Source organism: Mobula birostris, unplaced genomic scaffold (assembly GCF_030028105.1).
Source record: "Mobula birostris isolate sMobBir1 unplaced genomic scaffold, sMobBir1.hap1 scaffold_268, whole genome shotgun sequence".
Lineage (NCBI taxonomy): Eukaryota > Metazoa > Chordata > Chondrichthyes > Myliobatiformes > Myliobatidae > Mobula > Mobula birostris.
The window spans coordinates 490,000-515,344 of NW_027275732.1; the positions used below are offsets into that span (position 1 = coordinate 490,000).

The window sequence follows — 25,345 nt, forward strand, 5'->3', positions numbered from 1 at the left end:
GCCCAGGAACTGAATAAGGGCAGCCCATTGGCTTACTGGTTACGGAGGGCAGCCTACGGGGTAGGAGAGAGGGGTAGGGTGGAGGAGTGTGTTCTGACCGGTGTTGAGTGTATTCTGACCGGTATTGGGGAGTGTGTTCTGAACGGTGTTGAGTGCGTTCTGACCGGTGCTGAGGAGTGCGTTCTGACCGGTGTTGGAGAGTGCGTTCTGACCGGCGTTGGGGAGTGCGTCCTGACCGGTGTGGAGGAGTGCGTTCTGACTGGTGTGGAGTGCGTTCTGACCGGTGTTGAGGGAGTGTGTTCTGACCAGTGTTGAGGGAGTGCGTTCTGACCGGTGTGGGGGAGTGCGTTCTGACCGGTGTGGAGGAGTGCGTTCTGACCGGTGTTGGGGAGTGCGTTCTGACCGGTGTTGCGGGAGTGCGTTCTGACCGGTGCTGGGGAGTGCGTTCTGACCGGTGTTGCGGGAGTGTGTTCTGACCGGTGTTGGGGAGTGCGTTCTGACCGGTGTTGGGGAGTGCGTTCTGACCGGTGTTGAGTGCGTTCTGACCGGTGTTGGGGAGTGTGTTCTGACCGGTGTTGAGGGAGTGTGTTCTGACCGGTGTTGGGGAGTGCGTTCTGACCGGTGTTGAGTGCGTTCTGACCGGTGTTGAGGAGTGTGTTCTGACCGGTGTTGAGTGCGTTCTGACCGGTGTTGAGGAGTGCATTCTGACCGGTGTTGAGGAGTGCGTTCTGACCGGTGTGGAGGAGTGCGTTCTGACCGGTGTGGAGGAGTGCGTTCTGACCGGTGTTGAGTGCGTTCTGACCGGTGTTGGGGAGTGTGTTCTGACCGGTGTTGAGGAGTGCGTTCTGACCGGTGTTGAGTGCGTTCTGACTGGTGTTGAGGAGTGCGTTCTGACCGGTGTTGGGGAGTGTGTTCTGACCGGTGTTGAGGAGTGTGTTCTGACCGGTGTTGGGGAGTGTGTTCTGACCGGTGTTGAGGAGTGCGTTCTGACCGGTGTTGAGTGCGTTCTGACCGGTGTTGGGGAATGCGTTCTGACCGGTGTTGAGGGAGTGTGTTCTGACCGGTGTTGAGTGCGTTCTGACCGGTGTTGAGTGTGTTCTGACCGGTGTGGGGGAGTGCGTTCTGACCGGTGTGGGGGAGTGTGTTCTGACCGGTGTGGAGGAGTGCGTTCTGACCGGTGTTGAGTGCGTTCTGACCGGTGTTGGGGAGTGCGTTCTGACCGGTGTGGGGGAGTGTGTTCTGACCGGTGTTGAGTGCGTTCTGACCGGTGTTGAGTGCGTTCTGACCGGTGTGGGGGAGTGTGTTCTGACCGGTGTTGAGGAGTGTGTTCTGACCGGTGTTGGGGAGTGTGTTCTGACCGGTGTTGAGTGCGTTCTGACCGGTGTTGGGGAGTGTGTTCTGACCGGTGTTGGGGAGTGTGTTCTGACCGGTGTTGGGGAGTGCGTTCTGACCGGTGTGGAGGAGTGCGTTCTGACCGGTGTTGAGTGCGTTCTGACCGGTGTTGAGTGTGTTCTGACCGGTGTTGGGGAGTGTGTTCTGACCGGTGTTGAGTGTGTTCTGACCGGTGTTGGGGAGTGCGTTCTGACCGGTGTTGAGTGTGTTCTGACCGGTGTTGGGGAGTGTGTTCTGACCGGTGTTGAGGAGTGCGTTCTGACCGGTGTTGAGTGCGTTCTGACCGGTGTTGGGGAGTGTGTTCTGACCGGTGTTGAGGAGTGTGTTCTGACCGGTGTGGGGGAGTGTGTTCTGACCGGTGTTGAGTGTGTTCTGACCGGTGTGGGGGAGTGCATTCTGACCGGTGTTGGGGAGTGCGTTCTGACCGGTGTTGAGTGCGTTCTGACCGGTGTGGAGGAGTGTGTTCTGACCGGTGTTGAGGGAGTGCGTTCTGACCGGTGTTGGGGAGTGTGTTCTGACCGGTGTTGAGTGCGTTCTGACCGGTGTGGAGGAGTGTGTTCTGACCGGTGTTGAGTGCGTTCTGACCGGTGTGGAGGAGTGTGTTCTGACCGGTGTTGAGTGCGTTCTGACCGGTGTGGGGGAGTGTGTTCTGACCGGTGTGGAGGAGTGCGTTCTGACCGGTGTTGAGTGCGTTCTGACTGGTGTTGGGGAGTGCGTTCTGACCGGTGTTGGGGTGTGTTCTGACCGGTGTTGAGGAGTGTGTTCTGACCGGTGTTGGGGAGTGTGTTCTGACCGGTGTTGAGGAGTGCGTTCTGACCGGTGTTGAGTGCGTTCTGACCGGTGTTGGGAATGCGTTCTGACCGGTGTTGAGGGAGTGTGTTCTGACCGGTGTTGAGTGCGTTCTGACCGGTGTTGAGTGTGTTCTGACCGGTGTGGGGAGTGCGTTCTGACCGGTGTGGGGGAGTGTGTTCTGACCGGTGTGGAGGAGTGCGTTCTGACCGGTGTTGAGTGCGTTCTGACCGGTGTTGGGGAGTGCGTTCTGACCGGTGTGGGGAGTGTGTTCTGACCGGTGTTGAGTGCGTTCTGACCGGTGTTGAGTGCGTTCTGACCGGTGTGGGGGAGTGTGTTCTGACCGGTGTTGAGGAGTGTGTTCTGACCGGTGTTGGGGAGTGTGTTCTGACCGGTGTTGAGTGCGTTCTGACCGGTGTTGGGGAGTGTGTTCTGACCGGTGTTGGGGAGTGTGTTCTGACCGGTGTTGGGGAGTGCGTTCTGACCGGTGTGGAGGAGTGCGTTCTGACCGGTGTTGAGTGCGTTCTGACCGGTGTTGAGTGTGTTCTGACCGGTGTTGGGGAGTGTGTTCTGACCGGTGTTGAGTGTGTTCTGACCGGTGTTGGGGAGTGCGTTCTGACCGGTGTTGAGTGTGTTCTGACCGGTGTTGGGGAGTGTGTTCTGACCGGTGTTGAGGAGTGCGTTCTGACCGGTGTTGAGTGCGTTCTGACCGGTGTTGGGGAGTGTGTTCTGACCGGTGTTGAGGAGTGTGTTCTGACCGGTGTGGGGGAGTGTGTTCTGACCGGTGTTGAGTGTGTTCTGACCGGTGTGGGGGAGTGCATTCTGACCGGTGTTGGGGAGTGCGTTCTGACCGGTGTTGAGTGCGTTCTGACCGGTGTGGAGGAGTGTGTTCTGACCGGTGTTGAGGGAGTGCGTTCTGACCGGTGTTGGGGAGTGTGTTCTGACCGGTGTTGAGTGCGTTCTGACCGGTGTGGAGGAGTGTGTTCTGACCGGTGTTGAGTGCGTTCTGACCGGTGTGGAGGAGTGTGTTCTGACCGGTGTTGAGTGCGTTCTGACCGGTGTGGGGGAGTGTGTTCTGACCGGTGTGGAGGAGTGCGTTCTGACCGGTGTTGAGTGCGTTCTGACCGGTGTTGGGGAGTGCGTTCTGACCGGTGTGGGGGAGTGCGTTCTGACCGTGTTGAGTGCGTTCTGACCGGTGTTGCGTGCGTTCTGACCGGTGTTGCGTGCGTTCTGACCGGTGTTGAGTGCGTTCTGACCGGTGTTGAGGAGTGCGTTCTGACCGGTGTTGAGTGCGTTCTGACCGGTGTTGAGTGCGTTCTGACCGGTGTTGGGGAGTGTGTTCTGACCGGTGTGGAGGAGTGTGTTCTGACCGGTGTGGGGGAGTGTGTTCTGACCGGTGTTGAGGAGTGCGTTCTGACCGGTGTTGAGTGCGTTCTGACCGGTGTTGGGGAGTGTGTTCTGACCGGTGTGGGGGAGTGTGTTCTGACCGGTGTGGGGGAGTGCGTTCTGACCGGTGTTGGGGAGTGTGTTCTGACCGGTGTTGGGGAGTGTGTTCTGACCGGTGTTGAGTGCGTTCTGACCGGTGTGGAGGAGTGTGTTCTGACCGGTGTTGAGTGCGTTCTGACCGGTGTGGAGGAGTGTGTTCTGACCGGTGTTGAGTGCGTTCTGACCGGTGTGGGGGAGTGTGTTCTGACCGGTGTGGAGGAGTGCGTTCTGACCGGTGTTGAGTGCGTTCTGACCGGTGTGGAGGAGTGTGTTCTGACCGGTGTTGAGTGCGTTCTGACCGGTGTGGGGGAGTGTGTTCTGACCGGTGTGGAGGAGTGCGTTCTGACCGGTGTTGAGTGCGTTCTGACCGGTGTTGAGGGAGTGTGTTCTGACCGGTGTGGAGGAGTGCGTTCTGACCGGTGTGGAGGAGTGCGTTCTGACCGGTGTTGAGTGTGTTCTGACCGGTGTTGGGGAGTGCGTTCTGACCGGTGTGGGGGAGTGCGTTCTGACCGGTGTGGGGGAGTGTGTTCTGACCGGTGTGGGGGAGTGTGTTCTGACCGGTGTGGGGGAGTGTGTTCTGACCGGTGTTGAGTGTGTTCTGACCGGTGTTGAGGAGTGTGTTCTGACCGGTGTTGGGGAATGCGTTCTGACCGGTGTTGAGTGCGTTCTGACCGGTGTTGAGTGCGTTCTGACCGGTGTTGGGGAGTGCGTTCTGACCGGTGTGGGGGAGTGTGTTCTGACCGGTGTTGAGTGCGTTCTGACCGGTGTTGCGTGCGTTCTGACCGGTGTTGAGTGCTTTCTGACCGGTGTGGGGGAGTGCGTTCTGACCGGTGTTGAGGAGTGCGTTCTGACCGGTGTTGAGTGCGTTCTGACCGTTGTTGGGGAGTGTGTTCTGACCGGTGTTGAGGAGTGTGTTCTGACCGGTGTGGGGGAGTGTGTTCTGACCGGTGTGGGGGAGTGTGTTCTGACCGGTGTTGAGTGCGTTCTGACCGGTGCTGGGGAGTGTGTTCTGACTGGTGTTGAGGAGTGTGTTCTGACCGGTGTTGAGGAGTGCGTTCTGACCGGTGTTGAGTGGGTTCTGACCGGTGTTGAGTGCGTTCTGACCGGTGTTGAGGGAGTGCGTTCTGACCGGTGTTGGGGAGTGCGTTCTGACCGGTGTGGAGGAGTGTGTTCTGACCGGTGTTGAGTGTGTTCTGACCGGTGTTGAGGGAGTGCGTTCTGACCGGTGTTGAGGGAGTGTGTTCTGACCGGTGTTGAGTGCGTTCTGACCGGTGTTGAGTGCGTTCTGACCGGTGTTGAGGAGTGTGTTCTGACCGGTGTGGGGGAGTGTGTTCTGACCGGTGTGGAGGAGTGTGTTCTGACCGGTGTGGGGGAGTGTGTTCTGACCGGTGTGGGGGAGTGTGTTCTGACCGGTGTTGAGTGCGTTCTGACCGGTGTTGAGGGAGTGTGTTCTGACCGGTGTTGGGGAGTGTGTTCTGACCGGTGTGGAGGAGTGCGTTCTGACCGGTGTTGAGGGAGTGCGTTCTGACCGGTGTTGGGGAGTGTGTTCTGACCGGTGTGGAGGAGTGTGTTCTGACCGGTGTTGAGTGCGTTCTGACCGGTGTGGGGGAGTGTGTTCTGACCGGTGTTGAGTGCGTTCTGACCGGTGTGGGGGAGTGTGTTCTGACCGGTGTGGAGGAGTGTGTTCTGACCGGTGTTGAGTGCGTTCTGACCGGTGTTGGGGAGTGCGTTCTGACCGGTGTTCAGGAGTGCGTTCTGACTGGTGTTGAGGGAGTGCGTTCTGACCGGTGTTGAGTGTGTTCTGACCGGTGTTGAGGCGTGTGTTCTGACCGGTGTTGAGGAGTGTGTTCTGACCAGTGTTGAGTGTGTTCTGACCGGTGTTGAGGAGTGCGTTCTGACCGGTGTGGAGGAGTGCGTTCTGACCGGTGTTGGGGAGTGCGTTCTGACCGGTGTGGGGGAGTGTGTTCTGACCGGTGTTGAGTGCGTTCTGACCGGTGTTGAGTGTGTTCTGACCGGTGTTGGGGAGTGCGTTCTGACCGGTGTGGAGGAGTGCGTTCTGACCGGTGTTGGGGAGTGCGTTCTGACCGGTGTGGAGGAGTGCGTTCTGACCGGTGTTGAGTGTGTTCTGACCGGTGTTGGGGAGTGTGTTCTGACCGGTGTTGAGGAGTGTGTTCTGACCGGTGTTGAGGAGTGCGTTCTGACCGGTGTGGGGGAGTGTGTTCTGACCGGTGTGGAGGAGTGCGTTCTGACCGGTGTGGGGGAGTGCGTTCTGACCGGTGTTGAGGGAGTGTGTTCTGACCGGTGTTGAGTGCGTTCTGACCGGTGTTGGGGAGTGCGTTCTGACCGGTGTTGGGGAGTGCGTTCTGACCGGTGTTGGGGAGTGCGTTCTGACCGGTGTTGAGGAGTGCGTTCTGACCGGTGTTGAGGGAGTGCGTTCTGACCGGTGTTGAGTGCGTTCTGACTGGTGTTGGGGAGTGTGTTCTGACCGGTGTTGGGGAGTGTGTTCTGACCGGTGTGGAGGAGTGCGTTCTGACCGGTGTCGAGGAGTGCGTTCTGACCGGTGTCGGGGAGTGCGTTCTGACTGGTGTTGGGGAGTGTGTTCTGACCGGTGTTGGGGAGTGTGTTCTGACCGGTGTTGAGTGCGTTCTGACCGGTGTTGAGGAGTGCGTTCTGACCGGTGTTGGGGAGTGCGTTCTGACCGGTGTTGGGGAATGCGTTCTGACCGGTGTTGAGAGAGTGCGTTCTGACCGGTGTTGAGTGCGTTCTGACCGGTGTGGAGGAGTGCGTTCTGACCGGTGTTGGGGAATGCGTTCTGACCGGTGTTGAGTGCGTTCTGACCGGTGTTGAGTGTGTTCTGACCGGTGTTGGGGAGTGCGTTCTGACCGGTGTTGAGGGAGTGCGTTCTGACCGGTGTGGAGGAGTGTGTTCTGACCGGTGTGGAGGAGTGCGTTCTGACCGGTGTGGAGGAGTGCGTTCTGACCGGTGTGGGGGAGTGCGTTCTGACCGGTGTTGAGGAGTGCGTTCTGACCGGTGTGGAGGAGTGTGTTCTGACCGGTGTTGAATGCGTTCTGACTGGTGTTGGGGAGTGCGTTCTGACCGGTGTTGAGGGAGTGCGTTCTGACCGGTGTTGAGGGAGTGCGTTCTGACCGGTGTGGAGGAGTGCGTTCTGACCGGTGTTGCGTACGTTCTGACCGGTGTGGAGGAGTGCGTTCTGACCGGTGTTGGGGAGTGTGTTCTGACCGGTGTTGGGGAGTGCGTTCTGACCGGTGTGGAGGAGTGTGCTCTGACCGGTGTTGAATGCGTTCTGACCGGTGTTGGGGAGTGCGTTCTGACCGGTGTTGAGGGAGTGTGTTCTGACCGGTGTTGGGGAGTGTGTTTTGACTGGTGTTGAATGCGTTCTGACCGGTGTTGGGGAGTGTGTTCTGACCGGTGTTGAGGGAGTGCGTTCTGACCGGTGTGGAGGAGTGTGTTCTGACCGGTGTGGAGGAGTGCGTTCTGACCGGTGTGGAGGAGTGCGTTCTGACCGGTGTTGAGTGCGTTCTGACCGGTGTTGGGGAGTGTGTTCTGACCGGTGTTGAGGAGTGCGTTCTGACCGGTGTTGAGTGCGTTCTGACTGGTGTTGAGGAGTGCGTTCTGACCGGTGTTGGGGAGTGTGTTCTGACCGGTGTTGAGGAGTGTGTTCTGACCGGTGTTGGGGAGTGTGTTCTGACCGGTGTTGAGGAGTGCGTTCTGACCGGTGTTGAGTGCGTTCTGACCGGTGTTGGGGAATGCGTTCTGACCGGTGTTGAGGGAGTGTGTTCTGACCGGTGTTGAGTGCGTTCTGACCGGTGTTGAGTGTGTTCTGACCGGTGTGGGGGAGTGCGTTCTGACCGGTGTGGGGGAGTGTGTTCTGACCGGTGTGGAGGAGTGCGTTCTGACCGGTGTTGAGTGCGTTCTGACCGGTGTTGGGGAGTGCGTTCTGACCGGTGTGGGGGAGTGTGTTCTGACCGGTGTTGAGTGCGTTCTGACCGGTGTTGAGTGCGTTCTGACCGGTGTGGGGGAGTGTGTTCTGACCGGTGTTGAGGAGTGTGTTCTGACCGGTGTTGGGGAGTGTGTTCTGACCGGTGTTGAGTGCGTTCTGACCGGTGTTGGGGAGTGTGTTCTGACCGGTGTTGGGGAGTGTGTTCTGACCGGTGTTGGGGAGTGCGTTCTGACCGGTGTGGAGGAGTGCGTTCTGACCGGTGTTGAGTGCGTTCTGACCGGTGTTGAGTGTGTTCTGACCGGTGTTGGGGAGTGTGTTCTGACCGGTGTTGAGTGTGTTCTGACCGGTGTTGGGGAGTGCGTTCTGACCGGTGTTGAGTGTGTTCTGACCGGTGTTGGGGAGTGTGTTCTGACCGGTGTTGAGGAGTGCGTTCTGACCGGTGTTGAGTGCGTTCTGACCGGTGTTGGGGAGTGTGTTCTGACCGGTGTTGAGGAGTGTGTTCTGACCGGTGTGGGGGAGTGTGTTCTGACCGGTGTTGAGTGTGTTCTGACCGGTGTGGGGGAGTGCATTCTGACCGGTGTTGGGGAGTGCGTTCTGACCGGTGTTGAGTGCGTTCTGACCGGTGTGGAGGAGTGTGTTCTGACCGGTGTTGAGGGAGTGCGTTCTGACCGGTGTTGGGGAGTGTGTTCTGACCGGTGTTGAGTGCGTTCTGACCGGTGTGGAGGAGTGTGTTCTGACCGGTGTTGAGTGCGTTCTGACCGGTGTGGAGGAGTGTGTTCTGACCGGTGTTGAGTGCGTTCTGACCGGTGTGGGGGAGTGTGTTCTGACCGGTGTGGAGGAGTGCGTTCTGACCGGTGTTGAGTGCGTTCTGACCGGTGTTGGGGAGTGCGTTCTGACCGGTGTGGGGGAGTGCGTTCTGACCGGTGTTGAGTGCGTTCTGACCGGTGTTGCGTGCGTTCTGACCGGTGTTGAGTGCGTTCTGACCGGTGTTGAGGAGTGCGTTCTGACCGGTGTTGAGTGCGTTCTGACCGGTGTTGAGTGCGTTCTGACCGGTGTTGGGGAGTGTGTTCTGACCGGTGTGGAGGAGTGTGTTCTGACCGGTGTGGGGGAGTGTGTTCTGACCGGTGTTGAGGAGTGCGTTCTGACCGGTGTTGAGTGCGTTCTGACCGGTGTTGGGGAGTGTGTTCTGACCGGTGTGGGGGAGTGTGTTCTGACCGGTGTGGGGGAGTGCGTTCTGACCGGTGTTGGGGAGTGTGTTCTGACCGGTGTTGGGGAGTGTGTTCTGACCGGTGTTGAGTGCGTTCTGACCGGTGTGGAGGAGTGTGTTCTGACCGGTGTTGAGTGCGTTCTGACCGGTGTGGAGGAGTGTGTTCTGACCGGTGTTGAGTGCGTTCTGACCGGTGTGGGGGAGTGTGTTCTGACCGGTGTGGAGGAGTGCGTTCTGACCGGTGTTGAGTGCGTTCTGACCGGTGTGGAGGAGTGTGTTCTGACCGGTGTTGAGTGCGTTCTGACCGGTGTGGGGGAGTGTGTTCTGACCGGTGTGGAGGAGTGCGTTCTGACCGGTGTTGAGTGCGTTCTGACCGGTGTTGAGGGAGTGTGTTCTGACCGGTGTGGAGGAGTGCGTTCTGACCGGTGTGGAGGAGTGCGTTCTGACCGGTGTTGAGTGTGTTCTGACCGGTGTTGGGGAGTGCGTTCTGACCGGTGTGGGGGAGTGCGTTCTGACCGGTGTGGGGGAGTGTGTTCTGACCGGTGTGGGGGAGTGTGTTCTGACCGGTGTGGGGGAGTGTGTTCTGACCGGTGTTGAGTGTGTTCTGACCGGTGTTGAGGAGTGTGTTCTGACCGGTGTTGGGGAATGCGTTCTGACCGGTGTTGAGTGCGTTCTGACCGGTGTTGAGTGCGTTCTGACCGGTGTTGGGGAGTGCGTTCTGACCGGTGTGGGGGAGTGTGTTCTGACCGGTGTTGAGTGCGTTCTGACCGGTGTTGCGTGCGTTCTGACCGGTGTTGAGTGCTTTCTGACCGGTGTGGGGGAGTGCGTTCTGACCGGTGTTGAGGAGTGCGTTCTGACCGGTGTTGAGTGCGTTCTGACCGTTGTTGGGGAGTGTGTTCTGACCGGTGTTGAGGAGTGTGTTCTGACCGGTGTGGGGGAGTGTGTTCTGACCGGTGTGGGGGAGTGTGTTCTGACCGGTGTTGAGTGCGTTCTGACCGGTGCTGGGGAGTGTGTTCTGACTGGTGTTGAGGAGTGTGTTCTGACCGGTGTTGAGGAGTGCGTTCTGACCGGTGTTGAGTGGGTTCTGACCGGTGTTGAGTGCGTTCTGACCGGTGTTGAGGGAGTGCGTTCTGACCGGTGTTGGGGAGTGCGTTCTGACCGGTGTGGAGGAGTGTGTTCTGACCGGTGTTGAGTGTGTTCTGACCGGTGTTGAGGGAGTGCGTTCTGACCGGTGTTGAGGGAGTGTGTTCTGACCGGTGTTGAGTGCGTTCTGACCGGTGTTGAGTGCGTTCTGACCGGTGTTGAGGAGTGTGTTCTGACCGGTGTGGGGGAGTGTGTTCTGACCGGTGTGGAGGAGTGTGTTCTGACCGGTGTGGGGGAGTGTGTTCTGACCGGTGTGGGGGAGTGTGTTCTGACCGGTGTTGAGTGCGTTCTGACCGGTGTTGAGGGAGTGTGTTCTGACCGGTGTTGGGGAGTGTGTTCTGACCGGTGTGGAGGAGTGCGTTCTGACCGGTGTTGAGGGAGTGCGTTCTGACCGGTGTTGGGGAGTGTGTTCTGACCGGTGTGGAGGAGTGTGTTCTGACCGGTGTTGAGTGCGTTCTGACCGGTGTGGGGGAGTGTGTTCTGACCGGTGTTGAGTGCGTTCTGACCGGTGTGGGGGAGTGTGTTCTGACCGGTGTGGAGGAGTGTGTTCTGACCGGTGTTGAGTGCGTTCTGACCGGTGTTGGGGAGTGCGTTCTGACCGGTGTTCAGGAGTGCGTTCTGACTGGTGTTGAGGGAGTGCGTTCTGACCGGTGTTGAGTGTGTTCTGACCGGTGTTGAGGCGTGTGTTCTGACCGGTGTTGAGGAGTGTGTTCTGACCAGTGTTGAGTGTGTTCTGACCGGTGTTGAGGAGTGCGTTCTGACCGGTGTGGAGGAGTGCGTTCTGACCGGTGTTGGGGAGTGCGTTCTGACCGGTGTGGGGGAGTGTGTTCTGACCGGTGTTGAGTGCGTTCTGACCGGTGTTGAGTGTGTTCTGACCGGTGTTGGGGAGTGCGTTCTGACCGGTGTGGAGGAGTGCGTTCTGACCGGTGTTGGGGAGTGCGTTCTGACCGGTGTGGAGGAGTGCGTTCTGACCGGTGTTGAGTGTGTTCTGACCGGTGTTGGGGAGTGTGTTCTGACCGGTGTTGAGGAGTGTGTTCTGACCGGTGTTGAGGAGTGCGTTCTGACCGGTGTGGGGGAGTGTGTTCTGACCGGTGTGGAGGAGTGCGTTCTGACCGGTGTGGGGGAGTGCGTTCTGACCGGTGTTGAGGGAGTGTGTTCTGACCGGTGTTGAGTGCGTTCTGACCGGTGTTGGGGAGTGCGTTCTGACCGGTGTTGGGGAGTGCGTTCTGACCGGTGTTGGGGAGTGCGTTCTGACCGGTGTTGAGGAGTGCGTTCTGACCGGTGTTGAGGGAGTGCGTTCTGACCGGTGTTGAGTGCGTTCTGACTGGTGTTGGGGAGTGTGTTCTGACCGGTGTTGGGGAGTGTGTTCTGACCGGTGTGGAGGAGTGCGTTCTGACCGGTGTCGAGGAGTGCGTTCTGACCGGTGTCGGGGAGTGCGTTCTGACTGGTGTTGGGGAGTGTGTTCTGACCGGTGTTGGGGAGTGTGTTCTGACCGGTGTTGAGTGCGTTCTGACCGGTGTTGAGGAGTGCGTTCTGACCGGTGTTGGGGAGTGCGTTCTGACCGGTGTTGGGGAATGCGTTCTGACCGGTGTTGAGAGAGTGCGTTCTGACCGGTGTTGAGTGCGTTCTGACCGGTGTGGAGGAGTGCGTTCTGACCGGTGTTGGGGAATGCGTTCTGACCGGTGTTGAGTGCGTTCTGACCGGTGTTGAGTGTGTTCTGACCGGTGTTGGGGAGTGCGTTCTGACCGGTGTTGAGGGAGTGCGTTCTGACCGGTGTGGAGGAGTGTGTTCTGACCGGTGTGGAGGAGTGCGTTCTGACCGGTGTGGAGGAGTGCGTTCTGACCGGTGTGGGGGAGTGCGTTCTGACCGGTGTTGAGGAGTGCGTTCTGACCGGTGTGGAGGAGTGTGTTCTGACCGGTGTTGAATGCGTTCTGACTGGTGTTGGGGAGTGCGTTCTGACCGGTGTTGAGGGAGTGCGTTCTGACCGGTGTTGAGGGAGTGCGTTCTGACCGGTGTGGAGGAGTGCGTTCTGACCGGTGTTGCGTACGTTCTGACCGGTGTGGAGGAGTGCGTTCTGACCGGTGTTGGGGAGTGTGTTCTGACCGGTGTTGGGGAGTGCGTTCTGACCGGTGTGGAGGAGTGTGCTCTGACCGGTGTTGAATGCGTTCTGACCGGTGTTGGGGAGTGCGTTCTGACCGGTGTTGAGGGAGTGTGTTCTGACCGGTGTTGGGGAGTGTGTTTTGACTGGTGTTGAATGCGTTCTGACCGGTGTTGGGGAGTGTGTTCTGACCGGTGTTGAGGGAGTGCGTTCTGACCGGTGTGGAGGAGTGTGTTCTGACCGGTGTGGAGGAGTGCATTCTGACTGGTGTTGGGGAGTGTGTTCTGACCGGTGTTGGGGAGTGTGTTCTGACCGGTGTGGAGGAGTGCGTTCTGACCGGTGTTGAGGAGTGTGTTCTGACTGGTGTTGGGGAGTGCGTTCTGACCGGTGTTGGGGAATGCGTTCTGACCGGTGTTGAGGGAGTGCGTTCTGACCGGTGTTGAGTGTGTTCTGACCGGTGTTGGGGAGTGCGTTCTGACCGGTGTGGGGGAGTGTGTTCTGACCGGTGTTGAGTGCGTTCTGACCGGTGTTGGGGAGTGCGTTCTGACCGGTGTTGAGTGCGTTCTGACCGGTGTTGGGGAGTGCGTTCTGACCGGTGTTGAGTGCGTTCTGACCGGTGTTGGGGAGTGTGTTCTGACTGGTGTTGAGGGAGTGCATTCTGACCGGTGGTCGGGAGTGTCTGCCAGGTGATGGACCCACATAGAGGGCTCGCCATACCTCGCTTCAAGTCCACGGTTTCTAAGCTGCACCTGTCACACAGGTAGACGGCAGAGTCATCCAGAATGAACCTGTGGCAGGAGAGAGAGACAGGTGGCTGAGGCTGAGCTGCTCTCCTGCCCTCCCGCACTCCGAGCCTGCCCCCCACCCAGGCAGAGGCCAACCCAACTTATCTTTGGTTCAAACGTGAACCCAAGACATAAGAATGACAGAACCAGCCGCAGGAGTCAGCCATCGGCCCGTTGAGCCAGCTCCATCATTCCACCTCTGATCTGGCCGTGCACTCAGTTCCACCAACTTGCCCTTTCCCAGTAACCCTCAATTCCTCTAACTGTGCCTTATATATATTTACTGAGATAGCCTCCACTGCTTCATTCCACAGGGTCACCAGTCACTGGGAAAAGTAAATCCTCCTCACCTCCATCCTAAATCTACTTCCTCGAACCTTGAGGCTGTATCCCCTAGATCTAGTCTCACCTACCAGTGGAAACAACTTTCCTGCCTCTATCTTATCTTATCCCTTTCATCATTTTGCATGTTTCTACAAGATCTCCTCTCATTCTTCCGAATTCCAGCGAGTACAGTCCCAGACGACTCCATCTCTCCTCATAGTCTAACCCGTCATCTCTGGAATCAATCTGATGAATCTCCTCTGCACTGCCTCCAGAGCCAGTATATCCTTCCTCAAGTCAGGAGACCAGAACTGCACACAATACTCTAGGTGCGGTCTCACCAATACCCTGTACAGTTGCAGCATAACCTCCCTGCTCTTAAATTCAATCCGTCTAGCATGAAGGCCAACATTTCATTTGCCCTCTTGATAGCCTGCTGCACCTGCAAACCAACCTTTCGTGATTCTTGCACAAGCACTCCCAAGTCCCTCTGCATGCTGCAATCTTTTACCATTAAAGTAATGTTCTGTTCTTCCATTTTTCCTTCCAAAGTGGATGACCTCACACTTACCAACATTGTACTCCATCTGCCAGACCCTCGCCCACTCACTTAGTCTATCTATATCTCTCTGCAGACTCTCCACATCTTCTGCACAATTTGCTTTTTCACTCAATTTAGTTACATCAGCAAACTTCGATACACTACACTTCCAGATAGTTAATGTATATTGTGAACAGCTGTGGGCCCAGCACCGACCCCTGCGGCACACCGCTCACCACCTATTGCCAACTGTACAAAACACCCAATTATCCCAACACTCCGCTTTCTATTAGTTAACCAATCCTCTAACAATGCTAACACATCACCCCCAACTGTATGCATCCGTATCTTATGGATAAGTCTTTTATGTGGCACCTTATCAAATACCTTCTGGACATCCAAGTAAATAACGTCTATCTGTTCCCCTCTATCCACTGCACTTGTTATATCCTAAAAGAACTCCAGTAAGTTTGTCAAACAGGACCTGCCTTTGCTGGATCCATGCTGCGTCTGCCTGAAGGATCCATTTCTGTTCCTCCTCATCTCTGTCCCAAATCTATTCCCTCAAATCTTGAGGCCAATTCCCCCTAATTCTAGACTCACCAATAGAAACAACTTTCCTGCCTCTATCTTATCCAGCCTTTTCAGAATTTTATATTACCTAGATCCCCTCTCATTCATCTCAATTCCACCAAGTGTGTCCAAGTTGACTCAATCTGTTCTCATAGACCAGCCCCCAGCCTTATCTCCAGATTCAACCTATTGAATCTCCTCTGCACCACCTCCAAAGCCAATACATCTTTCCTCAACACCACAGATTCTGCAGAGGCTGGAAATCCAGAGCAACCCACACAAAGTGCTGGAGGAGCTCAGCAGGAGAGACAGCATCTATGGAGGGGAATAAGCAGTCGACATTTCGGGCCGAGACCCTTTATCAGGACTGGAAAGGAAGGGAGAGGAGAGGATGGTTAGGGAGACTAGCACCAGAGGTACAGAGTCAGAAGAGTGGGACATCCATTTAGAATGGAGATGAGGAGGAATTTCTTTAGCCACAGGTGGTGAATCTGTGCAATTCATTGCCACAGGCAGCTGTAGAGGCCAAGACACTGGGTATATTTAAGGCGGAGGTTGATTAGTCTGGGCATGAACAAAGAGCAGGCAAAAGATTATGGCTGAGGGGAAAATGGATCAGCCATGATGAAATAGCAGAGCAGACTGGATGGGCCAAATGGCCTAATTCCACTCCTTTATGGTCTAAGCCAGAATGTTCTTATTCTGGTTTCTTCCCCCTTCCTTCCCAGTGCTGATGAAGGCCCAAAACGTTGGCTGCTTCTTCCCATCCAGAGAAGCCTTTCCTCCGATAAACAGACTAGAACTTCATAAGGCATTCATCGTTTCCTGATCGGTCAGAGCATCAAAGGATATGGTGAGAAGACAGGTGAATGGGGTTGAATAGGATCTGTGATCGGCCATGATGGAATGGTGGAGCAGAATCGATGGGCTGAATAGCCTAATTTTGCTCCAATGTCTTATGATGCACCTCTGTTAAACTCCTTTGACCCTGGTCTGTACAGTCTCTCCCAGTCACGACCACAGCCCAGTGAATTCCCTTGACTGCACCCTCTCCTGTGAGGAACAGGAGAGGGGACGGGGCCCAGGGCTCCAGCTGCAGCCCAGACTGCGCCTCCTCCAGCTCCGGTAGCGGCCCAGACTGCATCTCCCCCAGCTCCGGCAGCGGCCCAGACGGCGTCTCCCCCAGCTCCGGCTGTGGCCCAGACTGCATGTCCCCGAGCTCCGGCAGCGGCCCAGACAGCGTCTGCCCCAGCTCCGGCTGCGGCCCGGACTGCATCTCCCCGAGCTCTGCCTGCGGCCCAGACTGCATCTCCCCGAGCTCTGCCTGCGGCCCAGACTGCATCTCCCCGAGCTCCGGCTGCAGCCCAGACGGTGTCTCCCCCAGCTCCGGCAGTGGCCCAGACTGCATCTCCCCCAGCTCCGGCTGCGGCCCAGACTGCATCTCCCCGAGCTCCGGCTGCGGCCCAGACTGCATCTCCCCGAGCTCTGCCTGCGGCCCAGACTGCATCTCCCCGAGCTCCGGCTGCGGCCCAGACGGTGTCTCCCCCAGCTCCGGCAGTGGCCCAGACTGCATCTCCCCCAGCTCCGGCTGCGGCCCAGACTGCATCTCCCCGAGCTCTGGCTGCGGCCCAGACTGCATCTCCCCGAGCTCCGGCTGCGGCCCAGACGGTGTCTGCCCCAGATCCAGGTGTGGGCCTTACTGCCCTGACCAGTGAAGGCAGCGGTCCCGCACGTGATTGACTCTGAGACCTTTCTACGCTTCCAGCTGAGATTCCACTGAATATTCCCTCACCTGCAAACTGCCTTTCCCAAATCTCCCTTCTGTAAGGCGTTACCATACTATTAAAACAAAAATTTGTTTCTTCCCTCAGGCAGTTAATCCAATCAACCATTGCAGGTAATTCCCCACCCTTCTATTACCTCAGTCAGTGCAATGTAAACCCTGTTTACGTTGTAAATGAGGATGTGGGAGTTCTTGTGCAGGATTTCCTAAAGGTTCATTTGCAAGTTGAGTCTGTGTTGAGGAAGGCAAATGCCATGTTAGCACTTGTTTCAAGAGGACTAGAATATAAAAACAAGGATGTAATGTTGCGGCTTTATGAAGCACTAGCGAGGCCTCACTTGAGTACCGCATGCAGTTTGGGCCCCTTATCTGAGAAAGGACGTGCTGAAACTGAAGAGGGTTCAAAGGAGGCTCCAGGATTGATCGGCTTGTCACACGAAGAACACTGAACATGCAGAGGATATTTCCTATAGTGGGGGAGTCTAGGACCAGAGGACACAGACAGAGTGGATGTGGAGAGGATGTTTCCTATAGTGGGGGAGTCTAGGACCAGAGGACACAGATAGAGTGGATGTGGAGGCGATGTTTCCTATAGTGGGGGAGTCTAGGACCAGAGGACACAGACAGAGTGGATGTGGAGAGGATGTTTCCTATAGTGGGGGAGTCTAGGACCAGAGGACACAGACAGAGTGGATGTGGAGAGGATGTTTCCTATAGTGGGGGAGTCTAGGACCAGAGGACACTGATAGAGTGGATGTGGAGAGGATGTTTCCTATAGTGGGGGAGTCTAGGACCAGAGGACACAGACAGAGTGGATGTGGAGAGGATGTTTCCTATAGTGGGGGAGTCTAGGACCAGAGGACACAGACAGAGTGGATGTGGAGAGGATGTTTCCTATAGTGGGGGAGTCTAGGACCAGAGGACACTGATAGAGTGGATGTGGAGAGGATGTTTCCTATAGTGGGGGAGTCTAGGACCAGAGGACACAGACAGAGTGGATGTGGAGAGGATGTTTCCTATAGTGGGGGAGTCTAGGACCAGAGGGCACAGATAGAGTGGATGTGGAGGGGATGTTTCCTATCGTGGGGGAGTCTAGGACCAGAGGACACAGATAGAGTGGATGTGGAGAGTATGTTTCCTATAGTGGGGGAGTCTAGGACCAGAGGACACAGATAGAGTGGATGTGGAGAGGATATTTCCTATAGTGGGGGAGTCTAGGACCAGAGGACAAAGATAGAGTAGATGTGGAGGGGATGTTTCCTATAGTGGGGGAGTCTAGGACCAGAGAGCACAGATAGAGTGGATGTGGAGCGGATATTTCCTATAATGGGTGAGTCTAGGACCAGAGGACACAGATAGAGTGGATGTGGAGAGGATATTTCGTACAGTGGGGGAGTCTAGGACCAGAGGACACCGATAGAGTGGATGTGGAGAGGATGTTTCCTATAGTGGGGGAGTCTAGGACCAGAGGGTACAGACAGAGTGGATGTGGAGAGGATGTTTCCTATAGTGGGGGAGTCTAGGACCAGAGGGTACAGACAGAGTGGATGTGGAGAGGATGTTTCCTATAGTGGGGGAGTCTAGGACCAGAGGGTACAGATAGATTTGTCTCTACCAAAGGAGGTGTGAGGTGCTCCTTCCCTCCGCTGGCCTGCAGGTCACCCTCGGGCAAGGTGTGGCACCTGTTTAGCCCCCGATCAGGGTGACGTGAAGCCGTGGGATCAGGTGGTGGATGGTCGTATGAGCAGCCGGTGCAGATCACAAGTCCTGGTTATGTGACCACTGACGCCAGGCAGACACTCTGAAGAGTATTGATAATGGCTGGGGTCACCCGTCTTGTAAAGACACTGCCCAGAAGATAGCAACGGCAAACCACTTTTGTAGAAAGATTTGCTAAGAACAATCATGATCATGGAAAGACCGTGACTGGACATGTCATAGGACACAGCTCACTCAGAGGCTGGCGAAAGCGTGGATCCAGCTGCCTGTGCAAGTGGATGCGAGCTCGACTTTAACGTTTAAACTGCCTGCTCCCATCGACCTGCACCCAGATCACAGCCCTCTGCACCCCTCCCATCCTTCCTTCTCTTAAGAGAAGTTTGGATAGATACATGGATGGGAGGGGTGCGGAGGGCTGTGATCTGGGTGCAGGTCGATGGGAGCAGGAAGTTCAACACAGACTAGATGGGCTGAAGGGCCTGTTTCTGTGCTGTGTTTTCCTGTGACTATATACGTGTCAAAATAGTGCCGGCGATATGCAGCACCATTTCACGGGGGAATGTCAGGTAGTGTCTGGTGACGTACATGTACTTCGATAATAAGTCCACTAGAAGGTGGAGAAGCAACACCTCAGATTCCCTCTGGGCAGCCTCCAATCTGATGGCATGAACATCGATTCCCTTCCCCTCCCCTCTTCTCCTACTCCCCATTCTGGCCTCTTACCTCTTCCCACCTGCCTATCACCTCCCCCGGGTCCCCTCCTCCTTCCCCTCTCCTCTCCTATCAGATTCCCTCCGCTCCAGCTCTTTACCTTCCCACCCAGCTGGTTTCACCCATCACCCTCCAGCCATCCTCCTTCCCCTCCTGCCTCCATCTTTTTATTCCGGCATCTTCTCCCTTCCTTTTCAGCATGATGAACGGTCTTGGCTTGAAACGTTGACTGTTTATTCATTTCCACAGATGCTGCCTGGCCTGCTGAGTTTCTCCTGCATTTGTGTGTGTGTTGCTTTGAACTTTCCAATACCCCTGTTTGTGGCGAGTAAAGCTGATTTCTGATCAATTGACAATAGGTGCAGGAGTAGGCCATTTGGCCCTTTGAGCCAGCACCGCCATTCACTGTGATCATGGCTGATCATCCACAATCAGTATCCAGTTCCTGCCTTATCCCCATAACCTTTGATTCCACTATCTTTAAGAGCTCTATCCATCTCTTTCTTGAAAGTATCCAGAGACTTGGCCTCCACAGCCTTCTGGGGCAGAGCATTCCATATATCCATCACTCTCTGGGTGAAAAAGTTTTTCCTCAACTCCGTTCTAAATGGCCTACCCCTAATTCTTAAACTGTGACCTCTGGTTCTGGACTCACCCATCAGCGGGAGCATGCTTCCTACCTGCAGCGTGTCCAATCCCGTAATAATCTTATATGCTTCAATAAGATCCCCTCTCAGCCTTCTAAATTCCAGAGTATACAAGCCCAGTCGCTCCAACCTTTCAACATATGACAGTCTCGCCATCCTGGGAATTAACCTTGTGAATCTACGCTGCACTCCCTCAATAGCAAGAATGTCCTTCCTCAAATTTGGAGACCAAAACTGCACACAGTACTCCAGGTGTGATCTCACCAGGGCCCTGTACAGCTGCAGAAGGACCTCTTTGCTCTTATACTCAATTTCCCTTGTTATGAAGGCCAGCATGCCATTAGCTTTCTTCACTGTCTGCTGTACTTGCATGCTTGCTTTCAGTGACTGATGTACAAGAACACCTAGATCTCGTTGTGCTTCCCTTTTCCTAACTTGACTCCATTTAGATAATAATCTGCCTTCCCGTTCTTACTACTGAAGTGGATAACCTCACACTTATCCACATTAAACTGCATCTGCCATGCATCTGCCCACTCACCCAGCCTGTCCAAGTCACCCTGCATTCTCATAACATCCTCCTCACATTTCACACTGCCACCCAGCTTTGTGTCGTCGACAAATTTGCTAATGTTACTTTTAATTCCCTCATCTAAATCATTAACATATATTGTAAACAGTTGCGGTCCCAGCACTGAACCCTGCGGTACCCCACTGGTCACCGCCTGCCATTCCGAAAGGGACCCGTTAATCACTACTCTTTGTTTTCTGTCAGCCAGCCAATTTTCAATCCATGTCAGTACTCTGCCCCCAATACCATGTGCCCTAATTTTGCCCACTAATCTCCTATGTGGGACTTTATCAAAGGCTTTCTGAAAGTCCAGGTACACTACATCCACTGGCTCTCCCTTGTCCATTTTCAAAGTTACATCCTCAAAAAATTCCAGACGATTAGTCAAGCACAATTTCCCCTTTGTGAATCCATGCTGACTCGGACCAATCCTGTTACTACTATTCAGATGTGTCGTAATTTCATCTTTTATAATTGACTCCAGCATCTTTCCCACCACCAACGTCAGGCTAACCGGTCTATAATTCTCTGTTTTCTCTCTTCCTCCCTTCTTGAAGAGAGGGACAACATTAGCCACCCTCAAATCCACAGGTACAGATCCTGAATCTATAGAACATTGGAAAATGATTACCAATGCGTCCACGATTTCTAAAGCCACCTCCTTAAGTACCCTGTGATGCAGACCATCAGGTCCCGGGGACTTATCAGCCTTCAGACCCAACAGCCTATCCAACACCATTTCCTGCCTGATATAAATTTCCTTCAGTTCATCCATTACCCTTGGTCCTTTGGCCACTATTACATCTGGGAGATTGTTTGTGTCTTCCCTAGTGAAGACAGATCCAAAGTACCTGTTCAACTCGTCTGCCATTTCCTTGTTCCCCATAATAAATTCACCCGTTTCTGTCTTCAAGGGCACAATTTTGGTCTGAACTATTTTTTTCCTTTTCACATACCTAAAGAAGCTTTTACTATCCTCCTTTATATTCTTGGCTAGTTTACCTTCGTACCTCATTTTTTCTCCGCGTATTGACTTTTTAGTTACCTTCTGTTGCTCTTTAAAAGTTTCCCAGTCCTCCGGCTTCCCACTCGTCAAGGCTATGTTATACTTCTTCTCTTTTATTTTTATACTGTCCTTTACTTCCCTTGTCAGGCACGGCCTCCCCTTACTCTCCTTAGGATCTTTCTTCCTCTTTGGAATGAACTGATCCTGCACCTTCCGCATTATTCCCAGAAACACTTGCCATTGCTGTTGCACTGTCATCCCTGCTAGGCAATTGTTCCATTGAACTTTGGCCAGCTCCTCCCTCATAGCACCATAGTTCCCTTTGTTCAACTGTAATACTGACAATTCCGAGTTTCCCTTTTCCCTCTCAAATTGTAGATTAAAACTTACCATATTATGGTCACTACCTCCTAATGGCTCCTTTACCTCGAGTTCCCTTATCAAATTCACTCTTCAGTCAGACATTTTGCCTGCCTTCAAACCATCTGAGTTTGCAAAAACAACAGTGGCTGTATTTCATTTGGAGTTTGTGGAGATTCGGCATATATGGAGATTGGCATGGATAACCAGTTTCCCTCGGGATCAATAAAGTATGACTATGACTATGTCAGCGTGGAGAGCATTCGGACTGGTCTGGTATTGGGGGTGGGGGTGGGGAAGAGGGCTACTGCACAGGATTGAAATGAGCTGCAGAAAGTTGTAAACTCAGTCAGCCCCATCATGGGCACCAGCCTCCCCAGCATCCAGGACGTCTTCAAAAGGTGATGCCTCAATGAGGCAGCTTCCATCATTAAGGACCCCCGTCACCCAGGACAGGCCCTCTTCTCATTGCTACCATCAGGAGCCTGAAGACACACACTCAATGATTCAGGAACAGCTTCTTCCCCTCTCCCATCAGATTTCTGAATGGACAGAGAACCCATGAACACTACCTCACTAATTTTTCCTTCTTTTTGCATATTTAAGTTAGTCTTTATTCTGTATTACATCGTACTGTTGCAGCATAACAAGTTTCACAACAAGCACCAGTGACGTTCTGGGCCTCTGGGCTTCCCCTGGCATCGGCTCGCCTGCGCCCCCTGCTGCTGGGATGCTAGCAGACAGGGGGAGCTCCCCTGTGGGACTCCAGCCAAGGGAGCTCACTGAAAGTCAAAGTGTTAGCGAGCTCTCACTGAGGCTTCCTGAGCTATAAATAACAGAGCTTGTCACTGAGTGTGTTCAACAGGAAACGCTACAAAAAGGCTGCCAGCTTTGAGACGATATGGGTTGGGCTGAGGTTTTGGATCTGTTATTATGCACCCAACGCGGATAAAGGCGATAAAGGCAGCCATTTTCCTTGGTCTCCCTCACTCTCCTCTCTCCATCTCTCTACACCGGCTGGCAGCTTGCACACCTTCCTTCTCTTTGCTATCTCATACCCGCCTCCCTCCCTCCTCATCCTCCCATTCCTTATCACCCTCCCCATCACACCTTTCCCCCTCCCCCATCCCCATCTCCCTTCCTGTCAACCTCACCCTCCTATCACCTCCTACACTCCTCTCCCACTCCCTCCCTGACCCCCTCCCCATTCCCCACTCCAATCTCCACTCACACCCCCTCCCCACTCATGCCTCCCTCTCTCCCATCCCCATTTCCCTTCCTGTCAACCTCACCCTCCTACACTCCTTCCCTGACCCCCTCCCCATCCCCCATCACCCACAGCCCCTCCCATCTCCCACTCCCCCTTCCATCTCCACTCACACCCCTCTCTTCCATCCCTACCTCCCTTCCTGTCAGCTCCACTCTCCCGTACCGCTCCCTCATAACCATCCCCCGTCTCCAGCCACTCCCCTCTCTCGCATCACCATTGCCCAGCACACGCTCTCAATGCCCGCGCACCCCATCCCCTTCTCTGTTCCTCTTTTGCCCTCCACACCCCTGTCCCTGACTCCTCTACTCTCTCCCTTTGAACCCTCCCTTGTGCACACCCGCTCTCCCCTCATTAACACGTTCCCCATGGGCTGTTCGTAGTGCTGTCCAGAGCTGAGGGAGCTGATGACCTGTGGCTTTCCCCTCCTCCGCTTGGTGACACTACAACTCCAGACTGCCCAGTTGATTTCAGCGGAGGGGCCTCCCCATGTTCTCCAAGCTGTCTAAACCACCCTCGGGGCAAAAGATTCTCATCCCACAGGGCAGGCGGGGTCAACAAAGCAAAAAGATCAGGAAGGAAAGGGTTAACGTATGAGGAGCGTTTACTGGCTCTGGGTCTCTACTCGCTGGAGTTCAGAAGAACGAGGGGGCAATCTCATTGAATCCTATTGATTATTGAAAGGACACAGATAGAGTGGATGTGGAGAGGATGTTTCCTATAGTGGGGGAGTCTAGGACCAGAGGACACAGATAGACTGGATGTGGAGAGGATGTTTCCTATAGTGGGGGAGTCTAGGACCAGATGACACTGATAGAGTGGACGTGGAGAGGATGTTTCCTGTACTGGGGGAGTCTAGGACCAGTGGACATAGCTTCAGAATAGAGGGACGTCCATTTAGAACGGAGATGAGGTGGAATTTCTTTAGCCAGAGGGTGGTGATCTGTGGAATTCGTTGTCACAGATGACTGTGGAGGCTGAGTCACTGGGTAGAGTTAAAGCTGAGAATGATAGGTTCTTGATTAGTCAGGCTGCCGGTGGAGAAGGCAGGAGAACGGGGTTGAGATAAATCAGCCATGATGGAGTGGCAGTGCACACTCAATGGGCCAAATGGCCTCATTATGCTCCAAGGTCTCATGGCCTTGTGCGTCCCACGGCACTAGCAGGCTCAAACTCACTGTGGTCCTGATCTGCATCTCTGCAGCCCGACCCACCCCCGAGAGGCACTGCCTGGCGGCCGCAAGGACCCACATCTTGTGCAGGACACGTCTGCACCGAGAGCCCTTCCTTGCAGAACACATTCTAAATTACTGAACAGCTCAATTAACTCCTGCCAATTTAATCTGAAAGTTTTAACAGAACAGTTACCACATGAGATTCACAGGACTTGAATGCCTTCTCCCAGATGGAACTGAAATTAAAAATTAGGGATAATGCTAAAGACCAGGATATTAGATGCATTTAATGCTCTCTCGTACTTTCTCATTTTATAATTCTGAATAGCAGAAAGTAGTAATAATGGCAACGTTGGAAAAAAATGAAGTACCCCCACCATCCAGACCGCGCCATCTTCTCGGGATGGAGGTGCAGAAGCTTGTAAGTCCCACACCACTGGGTTCAGGGATAGCGAATCCCTTCGCCCAGCAGGTTCCTGAGCTGACCGACGCACCCCCTCAGCAACGGGACACTGCTGACCAGCGCATGCACTCCCGTGGACCTGTCCCTGGCTGTGCTTTTGCACCGATGCCCTGCTACTATGTGTTGTTTTCTTCACTGTCAAGTATAACTGTGTCAAAATGGTTGCTGTGACATGTCTAAGTGTGCTGTCGTGGGTAGTGCTCGTCACTCTCACTTTCAGCTCCCACCGCTGACCAGCAGTCTCGCGAAAAGGAGAGCTGAATGTGTGAGTCTCTCCCTGCCAGTACACAGCCTCTCCGACAGCAAGCTTTATGTAGTGCCTCCTCGCTGGCGACACGGGGAAACTGATCTCCTCTCGGACTCAGGCTGACCTACAGAGGACGGGGAGGAGGTCTGTCCCCTGCGTACACACGTTCACGCAGGCCCATCGGCGTGTGGACACACCCTGGTGAACCAGATCCCCAGCTATGGGTAAACAGCCCCACTGCCTCATGGGCAGCCTCGGGAGAGACGAAGGCCACGGGAGTGAACCCAGACGGCAAATCCGGAGCGGAGCCCCTCAGGCGCCCGGACGTCAGTGAACATCTTTCCGGCAGCTCCTGCAGCCGAGCTGGTGCCAGACGTGTTGCTTCATCAGTTTTCCTTCGGCAACTGGGCATCTCAGGATCTCCACACCTTCCACCCAGGCTTGTGATGACGATCATCACCCGTTGTCCTTCCAGACAGACGGATGCCAACCAGTACAATTCATATTCTGTATGTTGTCTGTACCCGCGTGCCCATGACGCTTCTGCAAGCAAGTTTTACGTTGCACTGTTACCCACCGTCCTTGGCCACAGAACAGAGCTGCCTCATTCAAAGCCAAAGCTGGGTTTATCGTTACCTGCACAAGTCCAGTCGTGTACCAGTGCAATGAAAAGCATACTTGCAACAAAATCACGGCACCAAGTATCAGGTACAACACTCCCAGGAAAGCATGGACATAACACACTTTCAATATAAAACAACACAGTTAAAACAAAAAATAATCCGTTACAGTGAAAGAGGTGTTGCTGTACTGAGGTTGTGTCGGTCGGCTCGGGAACCGGATGGTTGAAAGGAAGTAGCCGTTCCTGAACCTGGTGCTGTGGGACTCCAGGCTTCTGTACCTCCTGCCTGCTGGGAGCTGTGAGAAGATGGCACGCCTCAGATTGGGGCGGGGGGTGGTCTATGATGGTGGATGCTGCCCTCCTGTAGATACGACCAACGGTGGGGAGGGACGTGACCGTGATGTATCGGGCTGAGTCCATCTCTCTCTACATTCCTGCATATTCGAACAGCCATACCAGACCACGATACAACCAGT

The 25,345-nt window shown here is 54.8% G+C and overlaps 1 protein-coding gene across 1 annotated transcript in view; it reads right to left on the minus strand.

Annotated features, from left to right (window-relative positions):
- LOC140192800 (autophagy-related protein 2 homolog A-like) overlaps window positions 1-25,345 on the minus strand; it is a gene marked incomplete at its 5' end in the record, with an annotated part of 161,929 nt that overhangs the window by 9,214 nt on the left and 127,370 nt on the right. The window contains one exon of the mRNA XM_072250278.1: window positions 12,793-12,863. Within this exon, the coding sequence (XP_072106379.1) occupies window positions 12,793-12,863 (71 nt within the window). The remainder of the gene's footprint in view (window positions 1-12,792; window positions 12,864-25,345) is intronic.